The sequence below is a fragment of the Hippocampus zosterae genome, chromosome 13 (assembly GCF_025434085.1).
Source record: "Hippocampus zosterae strain Florida chromosome 13, ASM2543408v3, whole genome shotgun sequence".
In the NCBI taxonomy this organism is placed as follows: Eukaryota; Metazoa; Chordata; class Actinopteri; order Syngnathiformes; family Syngnathidae; genus Hippocampus; species Hippocampus zosterae.
Genome location: NC_067463.1, coordinates 2,474,976 through 2,494,453, shown reverse-complemented (window position 1 = coordinate 2,494,453; position 19,478 = coordinate 2,474,976). Strand labels below are relative to the sequence as shown.

The 19,478-nt window shown below is 46.3% G+C and overlaps 1 protein-coding gene across 2 annotated transcripts in view; it reads left to right on the top strand.

Moving 5' to 3' along the window:
• The first annotated feature begins 252 nt into the window (after positions 1 to 252).
• Positions 253 to 19,478, top strand: part of scrn2 (secernin 2) — a 38,870-nt gene continuing 19,644 nt past the window's right edge. For both annotated transcript variants that reach the window (XM_052083888.1, XM_052083889.1), the window contains exons 1-3: positions 253 to 439; positions 1,270 to 1,432; positions 17,614 to 17,795. In XM_052083888.1, the coding sequence (XP_051939848.1) occupies positions 1,271 to 1,432; positions 17,614 to 17,795 (344 nt within the window). In that variant the 5' untranslated portion in view covers positions 253 to 439; position 1,270. The remainder of the gene's footprint in view (positions 440 to 1,269; positions 1,433 to 17,613; positions 17,796 to 19,478) is intronic.

Here is a 19,478-nt window from a genome sequence, read left to right as displayed (position 1 = left end):
GATTTCTGAGCTGGACGAATTAAATTCTATGATGGTTCCTTCCCTCATTTTTATTCGAAAAAAATGACAAAACTCTAAAATTTCCCCATTGCGGGACAAATAAAGGATATCTTAATCTTACAAATAAATTGTATTTCTTTTTAAATTATTGGTGCTTTTATGAACCTCCCATTCTTAACTGAGTCAGTGAACATTTCGATACGCGCACGAGTATCACATCAAAATGCTCAAACGACTTGCCGTAGTAGGCAATGGCAGCCAACGCTGCTGAGCTCACATGAGCGACAAGAGACCGTGATCAAATTAGTGTGCGACCAGAAGACACGAGTTCCTTAAGTACAGTACACTTTAGGATTTCTTGGTCACGTGATTCTTGTGCCTCGAACCTATCATCTATCTACCAGCTGGCCGTCAGCGCTCACAATACAGGATACGACAGGTAAATGCTTTTTTGGCAGCAATAGTAACCGTTTTCCCTACTTTACACAGTTCTGAAAGTGGCAGGGTCTTGCCCACTCAAAAAAGGCTTGAGATATTAGACGACATGCGCATTTCATTTCTGCTAAACCGAGCATTAGAATTCAGGGTTAAACTTAGTTAAGACAGCCAACAACCTGCCACCATCTCACATTTGCTGAATTTATTTCCGGAATTCAACTCTGACGTTGACACGAACGCGAAAACAAAGCGATACCTCGTTCGGTAGCATCAGGATTTGTGCGGATTACAGTCAATAAAGTGCTCTCTGCACAAGACTGTCCTAATCCCGATTGTCGCTGGTATGGAAGAAGTGATTGGTGTTTAGCTCTTCTCTGACTCATTAACAATCGAACGTGTGAGCTTTGCGTTGATCTTTTTCCTCGTCGACTGCACACACATGCATACTTGCATCGCTGCGTTCGCAGCAGAGGGAAAAGGTACTTGATAATCCATCCATATTTTCGGCACAACCACAAGGTACCATGTTGCAAATTTGGGCTGCATTTCTATCAGGTACATTGTTTACAACAAATATGTGTCTAATTCCACATTCTGAACCACTGGTGTGTGCCATTTTATATATATATATATATATATATAAAATGATACACACACACACACACACAGTGTCTCGTCTCATCCCTCGGGGGATGTCCGTCCCACATTCAGCTCGGGTCCTCTACCAGAGGCCAGGAAGCTTGATGGTTCTAAGTGCAGCAGGCCATATTTTGGAGTAATTTAGAGATCACACGGTGAAGATAAGTTTTCTGAATTTTGTTTTTGTTTTAGGATGGCAGGAGAGCCAATGTCATGTGACTGTTTTGTTTCATTGCCTCCTGGCTCTCTTGATAACCATGTTATTTTTGGGAAGAACTCCGACCGTCCCCGGGATGAGGTGCAAGAGGTAGTCCACTACCTCTCAACATCCCACCCTCCCGACACCATGCTTGAGGTAAGACCACATGAGTCATTTACTTCTAGTGATGCACATAGACATTTTGGGGGTTAGGTGCTTAACCAGCAGACGATCCAAAAGTGAAGACATAGCCACTTATTTGCCACACGTCACAAAGGCGCTCAAGCCCTTATAAAGTGAGAGAGGGGCATGTCATGTTGGACTTGTGTGTGAAGTGTGTCATGCAAAGCCTTTGTAGCCATCCCCCCAAATCTGAAAAATTAAAATGGTGAAAATAAAAAAACTGTTTTACACTCTCTACGCTCTACAAATTAGTACTACAGAACATAGTCCTCAGTCTTATCATATCTTCACACATGTATAACGTATTTCGAAAAAAATCTTGGAGTTCACTTTTCAGGGTCTTTGAACAGTCTTTGACCCCTGTTTCAAACAGCAATTCAGACACCAGCACTGTTAGCAGTGCTTATTTGAGAAAAAAATTGAGAAACTGTCCACAATTCCTGTGTCAGTCTTGTTTTATATTATTACAGATTAGTTTAATGTTGTAAGATAATTTGCTTGATCTATTTCAATGCATGTATCTTTAATGGTGCAAAGTAATATTTAAATGAGGCAGTAATCTAATCAATGTCTATTGATTGGGTAGTTTATTTCCCAATGTGTGTTGCCACGTCCATTTTAAATGGCACTGACTGTAGCAGAGAAAATGAAGTTTCCACATGAGTCAATCGTCATGAAAACTTTGCTCAATGTGGAACTGCGGGTGGACTCTGAAGACGTTCAAACACTCACACATGTTGGAGACCCTGTGAATGTTTGAGTGGAGTTAACTGCTCAACATTCCAAGGTCCCAACTTGCATAATGCTTTTATATTACAACAGCAGAATAAACAAACTGCTCAGTCAGATTTGCTGCCAATCTCCAGCTAATAATGCACACTAAAGCTCTTATTATTACTATAATGCTTCAAAAAATTAAATTAATGAGTCGTATACACTTTCTTGTATTAATAAGTCGACAAAGCCTTCCTGTTTATTTCATGGTAAGCGGCTACATCAGCGCTTTCAAATACTGTATGGGTGACAGCATCGTGCTGTCATAATTAACTCAAATGAACAAAAAAATTAATCGTGATTACTCACGCATTTTTTATAATTTCTGAATTTCCTTCTATATTTTTTGTCCTATTTTTCCCCATTTTAATGCTCTCATCAACATGGAATCATGAATCAGTTTTCTACGTGCAAAATGCAAATATTTACTGAAATAACAATTTGGATTTTAAATTTTACATGAACATTTTTCACTTGGAGCAGTTATTCACACATAATCTCTCACACAATATTACTGTCCATCAACAACAGTGAAAAAAAATATTTTGTAACACTGCTGCTTTAACAGCTCTTTTTATGGAATCAAAACAGAGCAATATAACATTATGAAGTGCACATCTAAGGTAAACTAGTACTCAGCCTATCGTGGATTCAAACCATAGTTGCATACTTCGTTTTGTCTCAAGTTTGCTTTGAACACAGCAGTCAGGCTATGTTGATTCTGTTGGTCCTTCTTGCGCGGAAGTCCCTCTACGGTTTTGTGTAGACATAATTTCCGATGACTACACTTGGTTCGATGACAACACCGGAGACGTTTTATTTTCAGTGTGGTCGGTACCACTGCACCGCTAAACTCTCGATATGCATCAGCGCACAGTCGCTGTCAGACGAACACAGAGAAGCTTCACCCGCTTTATTTATATGGACACAGACTACTGTAACCTACAACACAAAATAAGATATCCTTTATTTGTCCCACACTGGGGAAATTTACAGCCTCCAGCAGCAAGAATGTGGGTAGAAAGAAGAAAGAAGAAAAACAAACAAACACCGTTCAATTAAGTGCAATATAAATACAAAATGGATAAATTGCAGTGCTATTTACAATTGTTTTTCACATCATTTAATTATTATTATTATTATTGTTGTTATTTTTAATCAGCAGCCTGACAGCAGTCGGTAGGAACGAGCGTCGGTATCTCTCCTTCTTGCAGTGCGGGTGTAACAGTCTCTGGCTGAAGGAGCTACCTCGTGCTGTCAGGGCGGACTGGAGAGGGTGGTAGGGACTGTCCATCATAGCTTTTAGCTTACCGTATTTTCACGACTATAAGGCGCTATTAAAAGTCTAAAATTTTCTCCAAAATGGACAGGACGCCTTATAATGCGATGCGTCTTTTATATGAGCCGAGTTCCAAAATCTGGCTGAGACCCGACACGCTGTTTATATAGAGAAAAGGCGGAAGTGAGGTCGGCCAATCAGTGAAGTGCGGGGAAGAGGTCGGCCAATCAGTGAAGCGCGTCCGCGCACTTATATGTAAATTTGGAGAGAGAGAAAATGTGTACGTGAGTGACGACACGCACGCATGCGGAGAAGCGGTCGGCCAATCAGTGAAGTGCGTCCGCGCACTTATATGTAAATTATGGATAGAGAGAAATGTAAATATATGAAGAGAGGTGGACGTGAGGGAGGACAGGCACGCAGTGGGTGGGACCGGCAATGAGTGAAGGGTGGGCGTGTAAGGCACGCCTCTAGCAGGTACCAGCACATGTATAAAATGTGAGTATGTGCATTATTGCAAAACAACTTCGGTTTTGGTTTTCAAGAACCCCCGAAAATGAGTTCCACAAAGAGACACGCCTACGAAGCGCAATTCAAACTCCAAGCCATCGGTTATGCAGTGAAACATGGGAATCGAGCAGCCGCCAGAGAATTTAATATCAACGAATCCATGGAGGAAGCAGGAGAACGAGCTTCGCCAAGTCAAAAAGACCAAGCGCAGTTTCCGTGGAAATAAGGCGAGGCGGCCAGAGTTGGAAGACCAACTGGAGCGGTGGATTCTTGATCAAAGAGCAGCCGGCAGAAGCGTCTCCACGGTCACCATTCGACTAAGGGCGAAAACGTTAGCCGAAGAATTGAAAATTGAACATTTTCAAGGAGGTCCGTCTTGGTGCTTTCGCTTTATGAAACGGCGCCATCTATCTAGAGAGTGAAGACGACCGTGGCTCAGCAACTTCCAGCGGACTACAAAGAAAAGCTGGCCGTTTTCCGCACCTACTGCAGTAAAAAGATTGTCGACAAACGCATCCAGCCTAACCACATGACCAACATGGACGAGGTCCCGCTGACATCCCGGTGAACCACACTGTGGAGAAGAAGGGGACCAGCACGGTTGCGATACGCACAACGGGGCACGAGAAGTCAGCTTTCACTATCGTTCTTCCTTGTCATGCTAACGGACAGAAACTGCCACCTATGGTGATTTTCAAGCGAAAGACGCTGCCGAAAGAAAAGTTTCCAGCCGGCGTCATCGTGAAAGCAAACCAAAAGGGCTGGATGGACGAGGAGAAAATGAGAGAGTGGCTAAGTGAGGTGTATGTTAAGAGACCGGATGGCTTTTTCCATGCCTCGCCGTCACTCTTGATTTGCGACTCCATGCGTGCCCATCTCACACCAGCGGTGAAAGACAAAGTCAAGCAAATGAACTCCGAGCTTGCCGTCATTCCCGGAGGCTTGACGAAAGAACTCCAACCGCTGGACATCGGCATCAACCGGGCGTTCAAGGTGAAGTTGCCAGCGGCATGGGAAAAATGGATGATCGATGGCGAACACAGCTTCACGAAGAGTGGGAGGCAGCGCCGGGCTAGTTACGCCAAGATCTGTGAATGGATTGTAGCTGCTTGGATGAACGTTGCTGCTAGTACAGTTGTTCGAGCTTTTGGCAAAGCCGGCATCATTTCCGTGGAGCCACATGACAACGAGAGTGACTCTGACAACGAGGGGGAACCCGGCGGTTTGGATGGATTACCGATACTTGCACAATTGTTTAATTCAGACACAGAAGATGACGACTTTGATGGCTTTCTGAGTGATGCTTGAGCAAAAAACGTGAGTACCTTGTAAATAAAATACACCCGAACTCAGTTCTGCTTTCGTTGCCTTTTTAAAAACGTGTTTTAGCTTCGAGCTTCAGTGTGTGCTTCAAGCTAACGTGTTAGCATGCATGCATGCCGTATGTTTAGGCGTATGTTTTACCACTTTAAAACTGCGCCCATTCGTACGGTGCGTCCTGTATATGTGTAAAATACAGAAATGTCACCCATTAATGAGACTGCGGCCATTGGTACGGTGCGTCGAATAGTCGTGAAAATACGGTAGTTAGCATCCTTCTGTTGCCCACCTCCTCCAGAGTGTCAAGGGAGCAGCCCAGGACAGAACTGGCCTTCCTGACCAGTCGCTCCAGTCTCTTTCTGTTCCCGGCTGAGATGCTGCCTGACCAGCAGACAATGCCATAATGGATGGCCGAGGCCACCACCGAGTTATAGAAAGTCTTAAGGAGCGACCCCAGAACCCCAAAAGACCTCCGTTTCCTGAGTAGGAAGAGTCCTTTCCTAATCAGGGTGTCCGTGTTTGTAGATCAGTCCAGTTTGTTATTCAGAAGAACACCTAGGTACTTGTAGGAGGTCACCCTCTCTATGTCCATACCCTGGATGTTCATCGGTGCTGGTGAGGACTGTTTCCTGCAGAAATCCACAACCAACTCCTTAGTTTTCCTGGGGTTGATCTGGAGGAGATTCTGCTGGCACCATTCCACAAAGTCCTTCGTCATTCCCCTGTACTCCCGATCGTCCCCCTCTGTAATGGCTATGATGATAACTCAGTTTACGACTGCAAAACATACATGTAACTTTGGTCTTTTAAGTGGCAATCTGGCAATTTTTTAAAAGTAAACCTTCCATTCATAAGTATCCGTTTTTGGTGTCTCGCGCTGCCGTGGCTGGCAAAACAAACGTGCGTGGACCTGTGCAGTGCGTTTGTTGTTTTGTTTCTGGTTTATTTATAGAGAAACGTAACATCCGACGTGTGCCGCGTTAATCTCGCGAGAAAAAATTTAATCCTGTTAAAATTCATTTAAATTAATGACAATAAAAACGCGCTAAACTGACAGCTCTAATTATAATGCAACAAATATTGCAGTAGGTCACTGATAAAATAGTGGTACACTCACCTGATTTGTTTGCTCGCAGCGTGGAATCGGTTTTCACTCAGTGACTATGAATATGGGTGTGAATGGTTCTTTGTGTCTATAACAGAGTTGTGTCTAAGGACCGGCAACCCGAGGCCAAGGCCAAGGACTTGAGAAATTTTCTGAGGCCAAGGACCAAAGACTGATTTTGAAACTGAGGCCTAGCTGAGGACATGTATAAAAAAATGCTATTATACCACTTGGCAGGTCCTCATGATTTGTAACACCCCTCCATCATAACACTTTGCACTCCCTAACGCTTGAATGAAGTGTTTTTACACTTCATACATTCTTGCTGGTCTTGCTGCTGGAGGCTGTAAATTTCCCCATTGTGGGACGAATAAAGGATATCTTATCTTATTCAAAGAGTAGAACAGTCAGGGTACGTGTTATTTATACTGAGGAAAAAAAATAAAATCATATGGTATACATTTATGAATTAATGTTTTAGTGCAGTAGTTTTTTGGTTTGTTTGTTTATTGAACATAAAACATATACAGTAATAATTTGACAGAAAATAAGGTGGATAAAAAACTAAAAGAAAGAAATCAGTCTTCATTCAACAGTTATGTTCAAGGGAGTAGGATGAAGTAAAAAAACTTATCTAGTCCTACCCCGTTATGTGTTTATATCTACTAAATCATTTTTATATCACGTTATATCAAGTTTCTTAATATGAAGTAAATCAACACACTACAGGCATGGCGTTGCACGGAACACAAGTTAGAAATGACTTTGCATAGAAGTCAATCACTGACTGCAGAAAAAGCGGTAATCTCTCAGTGATAATTTTACAGTTTACCGGCAGCGAGTCCCAGGAACTCGCTGATCAGAAAAGTATGAGCGCCAGAAGTGTCTATTTCTGCTTGGCTCTCGACAAAGGCGGACGCTTTTTGCTCAGCTCCTGCCCTCAACCCCCACCCTCTCCTTGCTCGCCACTTAGTATTTGTGCTGTCTTTGTCTAACTTTTCCTAGCCTCCTACCGTATTTCATCCGAAGAACTAACCATGGAATTAGTTGGCTGGTCTCTCGATGCAATCGACAAAATTTTTTTGATGAAAAGAGCAGGGAGTGGGGAGCCCTTTTCCCCCTCGGGGACATTTGCTGCCGGATAGGCCATTGATCCATGGAGAAAGTGGAGAATGGTGTGCCTGTCAATACTGTCCGATGAGAATGTGGAAGACATCTACATTAACGGCCTTCTGATAGCAGGTATGCTGCTGTTTGGCAGCTTCCTGTTCTATCACAAAATTCAACCGACGGGAGCGGCTTTATGGAAGTGAAGAAGCTGCCGGTCATTCTGGATGGTTTGGCGCGAATGTCCAACACTCAGACTCAAGCGGTGACTGAGCTCAATCGCAATATAGATGCGGTTTTTGGAGCGACTCTGTACGATCGACAACAACATGGAGAAGTTGGAATCCGCGCTGCGGAAAGAGATTGCGGATTTGGCTGATCGCGCCAGTGAAGAGATACAGGCCACGGACTCAAGGCTGTCTGAAATTGTTGGCGTCCGTCCCTCCAAAACAAACAACACTATCTGCCCTTTCCCCTGGATGGAAGTACGCATGGAATCTAGGGCCCCTACCATCACCCCCTCCTTCTCGGCCATGGACTGATTGTCACGGTTATGTTTCAGTCTGGCCAGCAGGTGGCATTAGCGGACTTTTGGTGCACACCTGCTGCCAATCTATGATTAGTCTCAGTCTGTATTTAAGGAGCCCTCTGACATGCACATATCGCTGGAGTATTGTATTTCGCCGTGCTACTTCCTTGCTCATTGACTGCTATTGCTACAGACCTCGTCGTGTTTCGCTTTTTGAACTCTCGGTGCTCAGTATTTTGTAAGTATGGTTCTTGTGATTTGGCTCTCGCTTGCGTGTAGTGGTTACATTGTTTTTCGTTTGCCTTCGCGATTCTTATTTTCCCCCTTGCCTTTTGTGCAAGCGCTTTTTGTTATTCGTTTTTTGTGCCCTCTGGTCCTTGTTTTGACCAGCACTTTATGTTACTACTTTGTCGGTGCGAATTTTTGTATATTAAACCCTTTTGCTACGGAGACCTTGTTTGTTGTCTGCATTTCGGGGATCCACTTCCTTATTTTTGTTGTGCACGAAGCAATTATCCTATCGCTTCGCGCACAACGTGACAGAATACTCCAGCCAACATGGATCCCGCAGACCTCAACAAGATTATGACCGCCTTGACCAGCCAAGGACAACTGGTGGGTCAGCAGGAACAAGCGCTCGCGGAACTCCGGGGCACGACTCGAAAATTTGGGTTCACCGGTGGAGCGGGAACCCGATATCCCACACCCACCGCGTTATGGTGGAGAACTTGGGCTCGGTGAACAATTTCTTCACCAATGCTCGTTTGTATTCGACCAACAACCTTACAGCTATGCCAAGGATAAAACCAAGGTGGCGTTCATAATGAGTCTATTGACTGGTCAAGCGGCGTCATGGGCGTTGGAAGTGAGCAATGCTAAACCCGGCCTTCGGTCTTCCTTCCCCGATTTTGTGGCAGAGTTTCGACGGGTCTTCCACCATCCAGTTATGGGAAGAGAGGCCGAAGGTCGGTTACTAGAGTATCGGCAAGGAAAGCAATCAGTGGCCGAATACTCTATTTTGTTTCGCATTTTGGCAGCCCGTAGCAGTTACGGGGACCGCGCACTGTGTGGTTTGTTTCGCCGCGGGTTAAGTGTTGCTTTAAAGGATGAACTGGCTACCCGCGATGATAGCACCAACCTGGAGGAGCTCATCAGTCTGGCCCTCGTCATGGACAACCGCTTGCGGGAGCGTGAGAGGGAACGCATGCACGAACAAGGAACTACCCGTTTTCAACCCCGACGTGCGGGTAGTCGGCCGGCTGAACACGAGTCCAGGCGACCATCCGGACCCGAGCGTCATTCGAGTTCCAGCCCAGCCGACGCAGAGGAGGAGCCCCTGCAGCTGGTAGGAGGACGTGTGGGTCTCGAGGAGTCCAGGGTAGGACGTCCCAAGAGACTCGAGTTGGACGGTACTCTTTATGGTCTATCACTGACTCTTCCGGTTCGGGCATTGGTGGATTCGGGGGCGGACGACTGTTTCATGGACACAGAAATAGCTAACAACTGGGTTGTCCGGTAGAGGAGTTAAATGAGGTCAAGAGGGTTCACGATCTTGATGGGCGACTCCTGGCGGAAGTTAAACAGATCACAGGGCCTATAATGTTGAGGTTATCGGGCAATCATGTCGAACATCGGAGGTTCTTTCTGATGCGGTCCCGATCTGTACCATTAATCCTGGGGTTACCCTGGCTAAGAACCCATAATCCAGTCATCTCATGGGAACGCCCCGCAATTGAGAATTGGAGTCCGTTTTGCTATGCTCACTGTTTGCAGTCTGCGGCGGGGGGTAGAGGGCTTCCTCGTAACGACCCGCCAGAATCTATTTGTTTAGATAAAGCCCCGAGCTTCTATCATGATTTGCGACAAGTGTTTAGTAAGGACCGTGCTCAGTCTTTGCCGCCTCACCGGCCGCACGATTGTGCCATTGACTTACTCGCTAATACCCCCCTTCCAGGTTTGTATCAAGTTTCCCACAAGGAACAAGAAGCATTGAGGGAGTACATTGACGGCTCCCTCGCCGCTGGCCTGATTAGACCATCTAGATCTCCTTTGGGGGCTGGATTCTTTTTCATAGAAAAGAAAGACAAGTCATTACGTCCGTGTGTAGACTATCGGGGACTTAATGAAATCACAATCATCAATAATAAAGAATAAATATCCACTTCCGCTATTAGATTCCGCGTTTGCCCCTCTCCAATCTGCAACCGTCTTCACAAAACTTGATCTACGTAGTGCCTACCATTTAGTCCGCATATGAGAGGGGGATGAATGGAAAACTGCATTCAAGACCCCACTGGGACATTTTGAGTATTTGGTTATGCCTTTCGGGTTGACCAACGCACCCGCAGTCTTTCAGAGTCTTATTAATGACGTTTTGAGAGATTTACTGAACGTGTTTTGCTTTGTTTATCTGGATGACATATTGATTTTGTCTCGTACGCTTAAAGAGCACCAACACCACGTCAGGCTGGTCTTGCAGCGTCTCTTGGAGAATCGACTCTTCGTTAAAGCAGAGAAATGCGAGTTTCATGTGGAGTCAGTTTCGTTTCTTGGTTTTGTCATAGAGAAGGGTCAGCTGAGAGCGGATTCCGCCAAGACAAAGGCGGTGGTAGAGTGGCCTACACCCACCACTAGGAAACAGCTACAACGTTTCTTGGGTTTCGCCAATTTCTACCGACGATTCATCAGGAACTGTAGCCAGAGAGCCCTTCCGTTAACCCGGTTGACATCAGTCAAGGTCCCCTTTAGGTGGGACTCGGATGCCGACAATGCGTTTAGCGAATTAAAGAAGGCTTTTACTAACCCCCATTTTGCAACATCCTAACCCCGAAGTTCCTTTTGTGGTAGAGGTGGACGCTTCCGAGACTGGAGTGGGGGCGGTATTGTCGCAGCGTTCCCCAGTCGACCAGAGACTCCACCCTTGCGCCTTCTTCTCTCGTCGTCTCAGTCCCACGGAGACCAACTATGATGTGGGAAATCGTGAATTACTGGCCGTCGTTTCAGCTCTACAAGAGTGGAGGCACTGGCTCGAGGGGACTAAGGAACCCTTCACTGTGTACACCGACCACAAGAACCTCGAATACATTCGCTCTGCCAAGAGACTGAACTCACGTCAAGCCCGGTGGGCCCTACTACTTACGCGCTACAACTTTACACTCACCTATTGTCCAGGGTCCAAGAACATAAGACCAGATGCCGTGTCGCGTATCCATGACCCCGCTGAGAGGAGCAGCGAACCAGGGAGCATTCTTCCGGACCACTGCATCCTGGGGGCGCTGAGGTGGGAGATTGAGCGTAAGGTCCAAGAGGCCCAAGACGGAACCCAAGCCCCGGCTGGCTGTCCTGCTGGTAAACTCTTTGTACCCCCACCTCTGCGTTCAGAGGTGTTGCAGTGGGGGCACTCGTCAAAGGTGGCTTGCCATCCTGGGATGAATCGGACCCGGCATCTTGTCTCTCAGCGGTTTTGGTGGCCGGAGCTGCGGAAGGACGTTCTGGATTTCGTCAAGGCCTGCTCCACCTGTGCCTGTAGTAAGGCCTCTCACCAGCCTCCGGCAGGGTTGCTTCAACCCCTTCCCGTTCCACCTCGACCCTGATCCCACATCTCCATGGACTTTGTCACTGGCCTCCCTCCTTCCCGGGGAAAGTACGTTATTCTTACCATTGTGGACCGCTTCTCTAAAACTGCTCATTTTGTTCCCTTGTCAAAGTTACCGTCTGCCTTGGAGACCGCTGACTTTCTCGTTCGCCATGTCTTCCGGCTCCATGGGATTCCCGTGGACATTGTGTCGGACCGGGGACCCCAATTTGTCTCCAGGGTGTGGAAGCGGGCTACCACCCGCAGTCCAACGGACAGACTGAGTGCATGAACCAGGACCTGGAGGCGGCTCTGCGTTGCGTGTGTCTCCATCGTCCCTCATCATGGTCTGTTCACCTGCCCTGGGTGGAATATGCCCATAACACTCTCGTCTCGTCAGCCACAGGTCGGTCTCCTTTCATGTATGCCTATGGCTATCAGCCGCCGCTTTTTCCATCACAAGAAGGGCAGGTGGAAGTCCCGTCTGTGCAGCGTCATCTGAGACGGGCTCATCGTATGTGGAAAGAGACCAGGGCCGCGTTGTCTCGCACCGCCTCCAGGAACCGGATGATCGCAGGTCGTCGTCGTCGCCCGGCGCCGGCCTATCAGGTGGGCCAGGAAGTGTGGCTGTCGACGAGGGATCTGCGTCTGGCCGGCACTTCGAGCAAGTTGGGGCCCCGCTTCACGGGACCGTTCGTGGTGGACTCGATCATCAGCCCCGTCTCCGTCAAGCTCAGGTTGCCGCCCACCATGAAGGTCCACCCAGTCTTCCACGTCTCCCTGCTTAAGCCGGTGGCCACCAGTCCCTTGGCTCCGCCTCCTACCTTGCCTCCTCCTCCACGGATTATCGATGGTGACCCGGTGTACACGGTGCGGGAAATTTTGGACTCTTGGCGCAGGGGTAAGGGGTTCCAGTACCTGGTCGACTGGGAGGGCTACGGCCCGGAGGATCGGCAATGCGTCCCCCGCTCCTGGATCTTGGACCCGTCCCTTCTCCGCGCTTTCCACGCTGCGCACCCATCGAAGCCGGGTGGTCCGCCAGGAGGCGTCCGTTGAGGGGGGGGTACTGTCACGGTTATGTTTCAGTCTGGCCAGCAGGTGGCATCAGCGGACTTTTGGTGCACACCTGCTGCCAATCTATGATTAGTCTCAGTCTGTATTTAAGGAGCCCTCTGACATGCACATATCGCTGGAGTATTGTATTTCGCCTTGCTACTTCCTTGCTCATTGACTGCTATTGCTACAGACCTCGTTGTGTTTCGCTTTTTGAACTCTCGGTGCTCAGTATTTTGTAAGTATGGTTCTTGTGATTTGGCTCTCGCTTGCGTGTAGTGGTTACATTGTTTTTTGATTGCCTTCGCGATTCTTATTTTCCCCCTTGCCTTTTGTGCAAGCGCTTTTTATTATTCGTTTTTTGTGCCCTCTGGTCCTTGTTTTGACCAGCAGTTTATGTTATTACTTTGTCGGTGCGAATTTTTGTAAATTAAACCCTTTTGCTACGGAGACCTTGTTTGGTGTCTGCATTTCGGGGATCCACTTCCTTATTTTTGTTGTGCACGAAGCAATTATCCTATCGCTTCGCGCACAACATGACACTGATAGGCCGTCTTCATGAGCAGACCTCGACGAAGCAGCTATGACTTGTACACGCATACACATACACAACTGGAAAATCACATGCGCATACACATCCTTATTATAACCGTCTTCATTGCTCCGATTCTTTTTCCCCGTGATGTAGAATTATCGCGGCCCGGTAGTCCAGTGGTTAGCATGTCGGCTTCACAGTGCAGAGGTACCGGGTTCGATTCCAGCTCCGGCCTCCCTGTGTGGAGTTTGCATGTTCTCCCCGGGCCTGCGTGGATTTTCTCCGGGTGCTCCGGTTTCCTCCCACATTCCGAAAATATGCATGGCAGGCTGATTGGACACTCCAAATTGTCCCTAGGTGTGAGTGTGAGCGTGGATGGTTGTTCGTCTATGTGTGCCCTGCGATTGGCTGGCAACCGATTCAGGGTGTCCCCCACCTACTGCCCGGAGACGGCTGGGATGGGCTCCAGCACCCCCCGCGACCCTAGTGAGGATCAAGCGGTACGGAAGATGAATGAATGTAGAATTATCTGCAGAGCGCTCGGTGACTGTGCAGCTGGTCAGATAAACTGTGTCGCAGTTTCCCATTCATCCTCCCCCTTATTACATGTTATGTCTTGTGACTTGTTGTAACTGTCATATGCTCATTTATGTGCTAGGGTCTTTTTTTATCCTGGACTTAAATTATCCTCAGAAGAGGATAGTTCGAGTGTGTTTTTTCCCCTCTCCCTACCCAGTGTTTTTCCTTTCTGAATTCTGACTGTAATTACCCCATTGCGGGACAAATAAAGGATATCTTAATCTTAATCTTAATTATGGCTTGAGAGAGTCCCAAATTTTGAATTCTGAAAGGGTCTACTTATTCAATTGCATATGATAATAACACAAACAACAACATATACATACAATGATAAACAAATGCTGAAAAAATTGAAATAATTCAGGAGCAGGCCTGAGGATTTCGGAAATTCAAGGTAACCGTTTTTCGCTTCCGTCGGATTACCCAATGGGAAACCACGATAACAAATGTTGGGTTCCGTAAACGTTCATCATGGGAACCCATTTTTCTATTTTGACTGATATTGATAATCAAGTATTCCGAAACTCAAAAGTATGATGTTTCAAGGATCAGTATTGATGTGGCTTGACATCCTCTTCCCAAGACGATGCATGTGTAATCTACGATCAATTTGACGAAAGAATTTAACACACGTCATCATTAGTTCTACCAACAGTTAACATTAGCATTACTACACCTTGTGACGAATGTTTTATTCATGAAGTTACCATGCTACAACCAGTAAATTATAGAATAACCAATACTGTTTCATCATATTTTTCACAGCGATTAGCCTACAAATCTAATGACCAACTTGCCTCGTAATCGTGCCTCGCGTCGTATTTCGCTCTCGCGTTCTGTGCATACGTCACAGGTGAGTTTAGTGATACGCCCTCTGGATGATTCATACGAAAAATCAGACAAGCATTCCCATTTCTTAAATATCATAATTAGTAGATCTTGGTGAGTTTTTTTCCCCGCCATTTCAAACTTTCATCCGCGCGATTCCTCAGTTTGCGGACTAAAATAACAACCCGCATGCGCACATAACGTCATCTGTTGTGTGCCCCCCCCCCAACTGAAAACAAAACAAAACGAAAGTAAATTAGAAGAAACACACTCACACACCACACCACAAACACCCATACAGGCGCAGTGAAATCACATGGATCAAACGGTCAATTCAAGTGCGGTGACTTTTATAATTAAACAATTTTTCGGTACAGTGAAAATGACTCCACGGAAACGACACGCTACCGGTAACGATTGTTACTGTGAAATCCTCAGGCTTGCCGTAGTTTTTTTGTTTGTTTGTTTGTTTTGACTGAGAAATTTCCTTGCGTCCCAAAAATGCACATTATTTGGAATTGTGGGTCCCGTGGGTTAATTATGCATCTAGGACGTGGGACGCACAGGTAACGAGATGGCTGAATCTGTAAACATTCTCTGAGTACCGTATTTTCCCGACTATTCGACGCACTGTACGGTTGGGCGTAGTCTCATTGATGGGTGACATTTCTGTATTTTACACATAGACAAACCGCACTGTATTAATGGCCGCAGTTTTACAGTGGTAAAACATACGCCAGCTTAAACATACGGCATGCATGCGCGCACGCTAACACGTTAGCTTGAAGCATACGGTAGCATGCCAAGACATACAGATACAAGCTAAAAACACGTTTTTAAAAAGGCAACGAAAGCAGAACTGAGTTCGGGTGTATTTTATTTAGCCATCGTACAATGTTCTCACGTTTTTCGATCAATTATCACCCAGAAATCCATCAAAGTCCTCATCCTCTGTATCAGAAGCAGAGGACTGCACATCCCAGTTATCATTGAACGCATCACATGCTAGTGTAAGTTGCTACGCATTGCCGAGCGGAAAGAAGGAGTAGCAACAGCAAAGTCAACATTTCTCTCGTGTGAAGCTTTCCCACATTTGAAAGTAAAGAACAGAGCGAACCATGGTGGCAGCGCGTGTGTGTGTAGAAAGAATTGAACAATTGTGCAAGTACCGTAATCCATCAAAAACGCCGCGTTCCCTCTCGTTGTTGCGTATTGTGGCGTAACTCGCCCAGCGCTGCCTCTCACTCTTTGTAAGGTTGTGTTTGCCATCGATCATCCATTGTTCCCATGCCGTTCGCAACTTTACTTTGAACGCCCGGTTGATGCCGATGTCCAGCGATTGGAGTTCTTTAGTCAAGCCTCCGGGAATAACGGCAAGCTCAGAGTTCATTTGCTTGACTTCGTTTTTCACCGCTGCTGTGAGATGGGCATGCATGCCAAAAGCATAACCGGTGGCTTTAAGTTTGAACTGAGCTTCGTAGGCGTGTCTCTTTGTCGAATTTATTTTCAGGGGTTCTTAGAAACCAAAACCGGAGTTGTTTTGCAACAATGCACATTGCCACACTCTATACAGGTGTTGGTACCTGCTTGCGGCGTCCCTTTAGCGTCCACTTACATGCCCACCCTTCACCCATTGGCGGACTGCTCCCCAGCTTGCCTGGCCACAGTCACTTCCGCCTTTTCTCTATATAAACAGTGTGTCGGCTGTCAGTCAGATTTTGGAACTCAGCGCATACAAAGGACGCTCCGCACCATTAGGCGTCCTGTGCATTTTGGAGAAAATTTAAGACTTTTAATGGCGCCTTATAGTCGTGAAAATACTGTACTATTATTACCACGACCACTAATACTACATTAATTTAATAACATCAACTTCACAATAATAATAATAAATAATTAAAGCAACCATGATTTTAAACTATGTATTATCAATATTCATTATTCCAAACATGAGAAAGCATTCAGCAAACATAACTGGAATCAGGCAAAAGGACTCTAAATCCCAATGGCCAAACCTGGAAGTGAAGTGCCGACATATTAACTCGCGCTGTAACGCAAATTACTTGGTTCAAACAAACATTCTAGTGCGACCGCACAAAAGTGACGACTGTGCAAAAATAACTAAATAAAAGACACCACTGTTACAGAAAGCCTTTGCACGCTATTTAAACTGCCGATCGCGAACGCAACAAACCATGATTGAAACTAACCGTGATGCCGCTCTTTACATGTTGCGCTAACTGTTGTGTGTCTGTCTGTCAGTGGCAGACCCGCCCCTCTTACAGGGCCAGAGTTAATCCATCAATATGGGTTTCCTTGGATGGAATTTATTAGATTCTTTTGTGATTTTTGCGGTCCTTATACAAGGGTTTCGAGGCCCTAATCCCTCATTGTGTCGGAGGACCGGCAATCCGAGGCCAAGGCCAAGACCAAGGACTTGACTCCCGAGGCCAAGGCCAAGGACCAAGGACTTGACTCCGAGGCCAAGGCCAAGGACCAAGGACCGCTCCTCGAGCCGGTCCTCGAGGCCAAGGACCGGCTCGAGGAACACATCTCTGGTCTATAGTGCCCTGCGACTGACTGGCGACCAATTGAGCGTGCAGTTTGCCTTCCACCCGAATTAAGTAGGAACATTATTCAGCACCAGTGTTCCTCTGTTCAGGATAAGCAGTGTTGAAAATGGATGGATGGCTGTAGCAGTATGTGATGGAGGGCACATGAAGTAGTTGACTTGTTGGTACTGTAATACAGAAGAAATATAATGTACATATCTACCAAAGTAATCAGAGGATGAGTTGATATAATCAATATTCTGCCTGCCAGCCACCTGAAAATGAAAATTACTTTGCTGGGACAGTACAAGTGTGGTGGGAGACTTCACAGCAGTTCAGCAGTCTGCAGTCTTCTTGATCTCATTCTCAGTTGATTACTTTCTACTATGTTGTCCCGTCTCTTCTATAGTGTACGCACATACAGATCCCTCAGGTTGAGCGTACACATGCAGTCATCCTGAGTAAACCAGCTTGGATGTGGGGAGCTGAAATGGGAGCCAACGATCGGGGAGTTTGTATCGGGAACGAGGCAGTTTGGACTCGGGAGGCTGTCATTCCTGGAGATGCTCTGCTGGGCATGGATCTTGTGAGGTGAGCTCCTACTGAATACATTGACACAACATCTCAAGCAACTCAAGGCTACAGTATTTTCGTCAATGATACTTTGAAAGGTCAGAGAAAGAGTAATAGATTTTTCATGTGCTGGCAAGTGCGAGCAGTATATTTTCTCTTTTAAATTATTATTCTTGAGGGCGGCCCAGTGGTCAGCACGTCGACCTCAGAGTCCAGAGGTCGTGGGTTCGATTCCAGCTCCGGCCTCCCTGTGTGGAGTTTGCAAGTTCTCCCCGTGTCTGTGTGGGTTTTCTCTGACTACTCCGGTTTTGTCACGTTGCGTAGTGGACCCCAAAAGGCAGGCAGGAGGGAGGAGCAGGGTGGATTTGAATATGTGTATTGATAAAACACAGAAAACTAAATCCAAAACAAAGTAATGAAAACAAAATGAATCCAAAGTAACAAACAAAAACCATGGCAGAAACTAAAAACTCTCAATAACAAAAACATGACCAAAACATGACTGAAACAAACATGACAGTAGCATACCAACACCCAGTGATGTGCCCGACTGCCGAGGCTCTGATGCGTGTGCTGAGTAAACCGGAAGAAAATCTGCGAAGCGCGCATCGAGGCGTTTGTCAATTATGCTTGTGGCCACGCCCGATGCCTCGGCGCGTTGCTCCGCCCGAAGCCTCGCGGGACGGGATTCCTACGTCACCGCCAACAAATAGTTTTGCGGGTGAATCTAAATAAATTCGGCGCACCGGAATGACAATGAGCTGACAGGTGACACTGACTAGAGGTAAGATCGGGCCGCCCGAGCCCACGGCTCAGGTCGGGCTTCTCTCTCGCTGACTTTTTGTTTTTGTTCGTTACGAGGCCGTGAATAGTTTTGGCCACGAGAGACCGTGGTTCGCAAAAAAACCCAGAAGTGGCCTCATCACAACACGTACTATACTAAACTCTCGCAATGACAATTCAAAGAACTTCTTCATGTCTCTATGATCCAGCTGTCATTGTTCTTCTTTGTCTCGCTGCTTCTCTCTCATCAAGTGCCACGCTCGATTCTTAAGGATGTACTGCTGCTGTGGTGAATGGCCCAACTTTCAAACTGTCAAAATGACGGAAGAGTTGTAGGAAAAATTTAAGGCAATTTTTCCTACAACTATTAAAAAAAAACCCAGTCAATGATGGGAAATTGTCGGTCAATGTACCCTCTGCTGAAACAGAAATACATGTTTAAAGGATGTAAATAATTATACAGACTTGTTTAACTTAGATTTTGTGGAAAAGACGGGCTTTAATTTGTTATCACAAATCAACCCTCCTCCTCCGGAGTCATCACAAATGAAATGGGAAATGTCGGGTTTGCTTCGGGCTCGGGCCTGCAAATCAAGTTAATTGGTTGGGCTCGGGCCGGGTCGGGCTTAAATACCAGCGGGCCGGGTCGGGTGGTTTCTTTTTGGGCCCGATCTTACCTCTACATCAAATCCATGGTATCATTTTAATCACTGTCGTGCCATTTATTTTCCACATGATGGCGCAGGAGTACAAATAAAGCCTCATGATGCTTCGGCCCAGGAACGAACCAATTGGATGGAAAGCCTCATTGCTTCATGAGGCTTTATTTTCCCATCACTACCAACAGCCACAAACAAACATGACAGCAGCAAAAAGGAACAATGACCCAACACTGAGTGTTGGGCGGGAGTCCTTTTA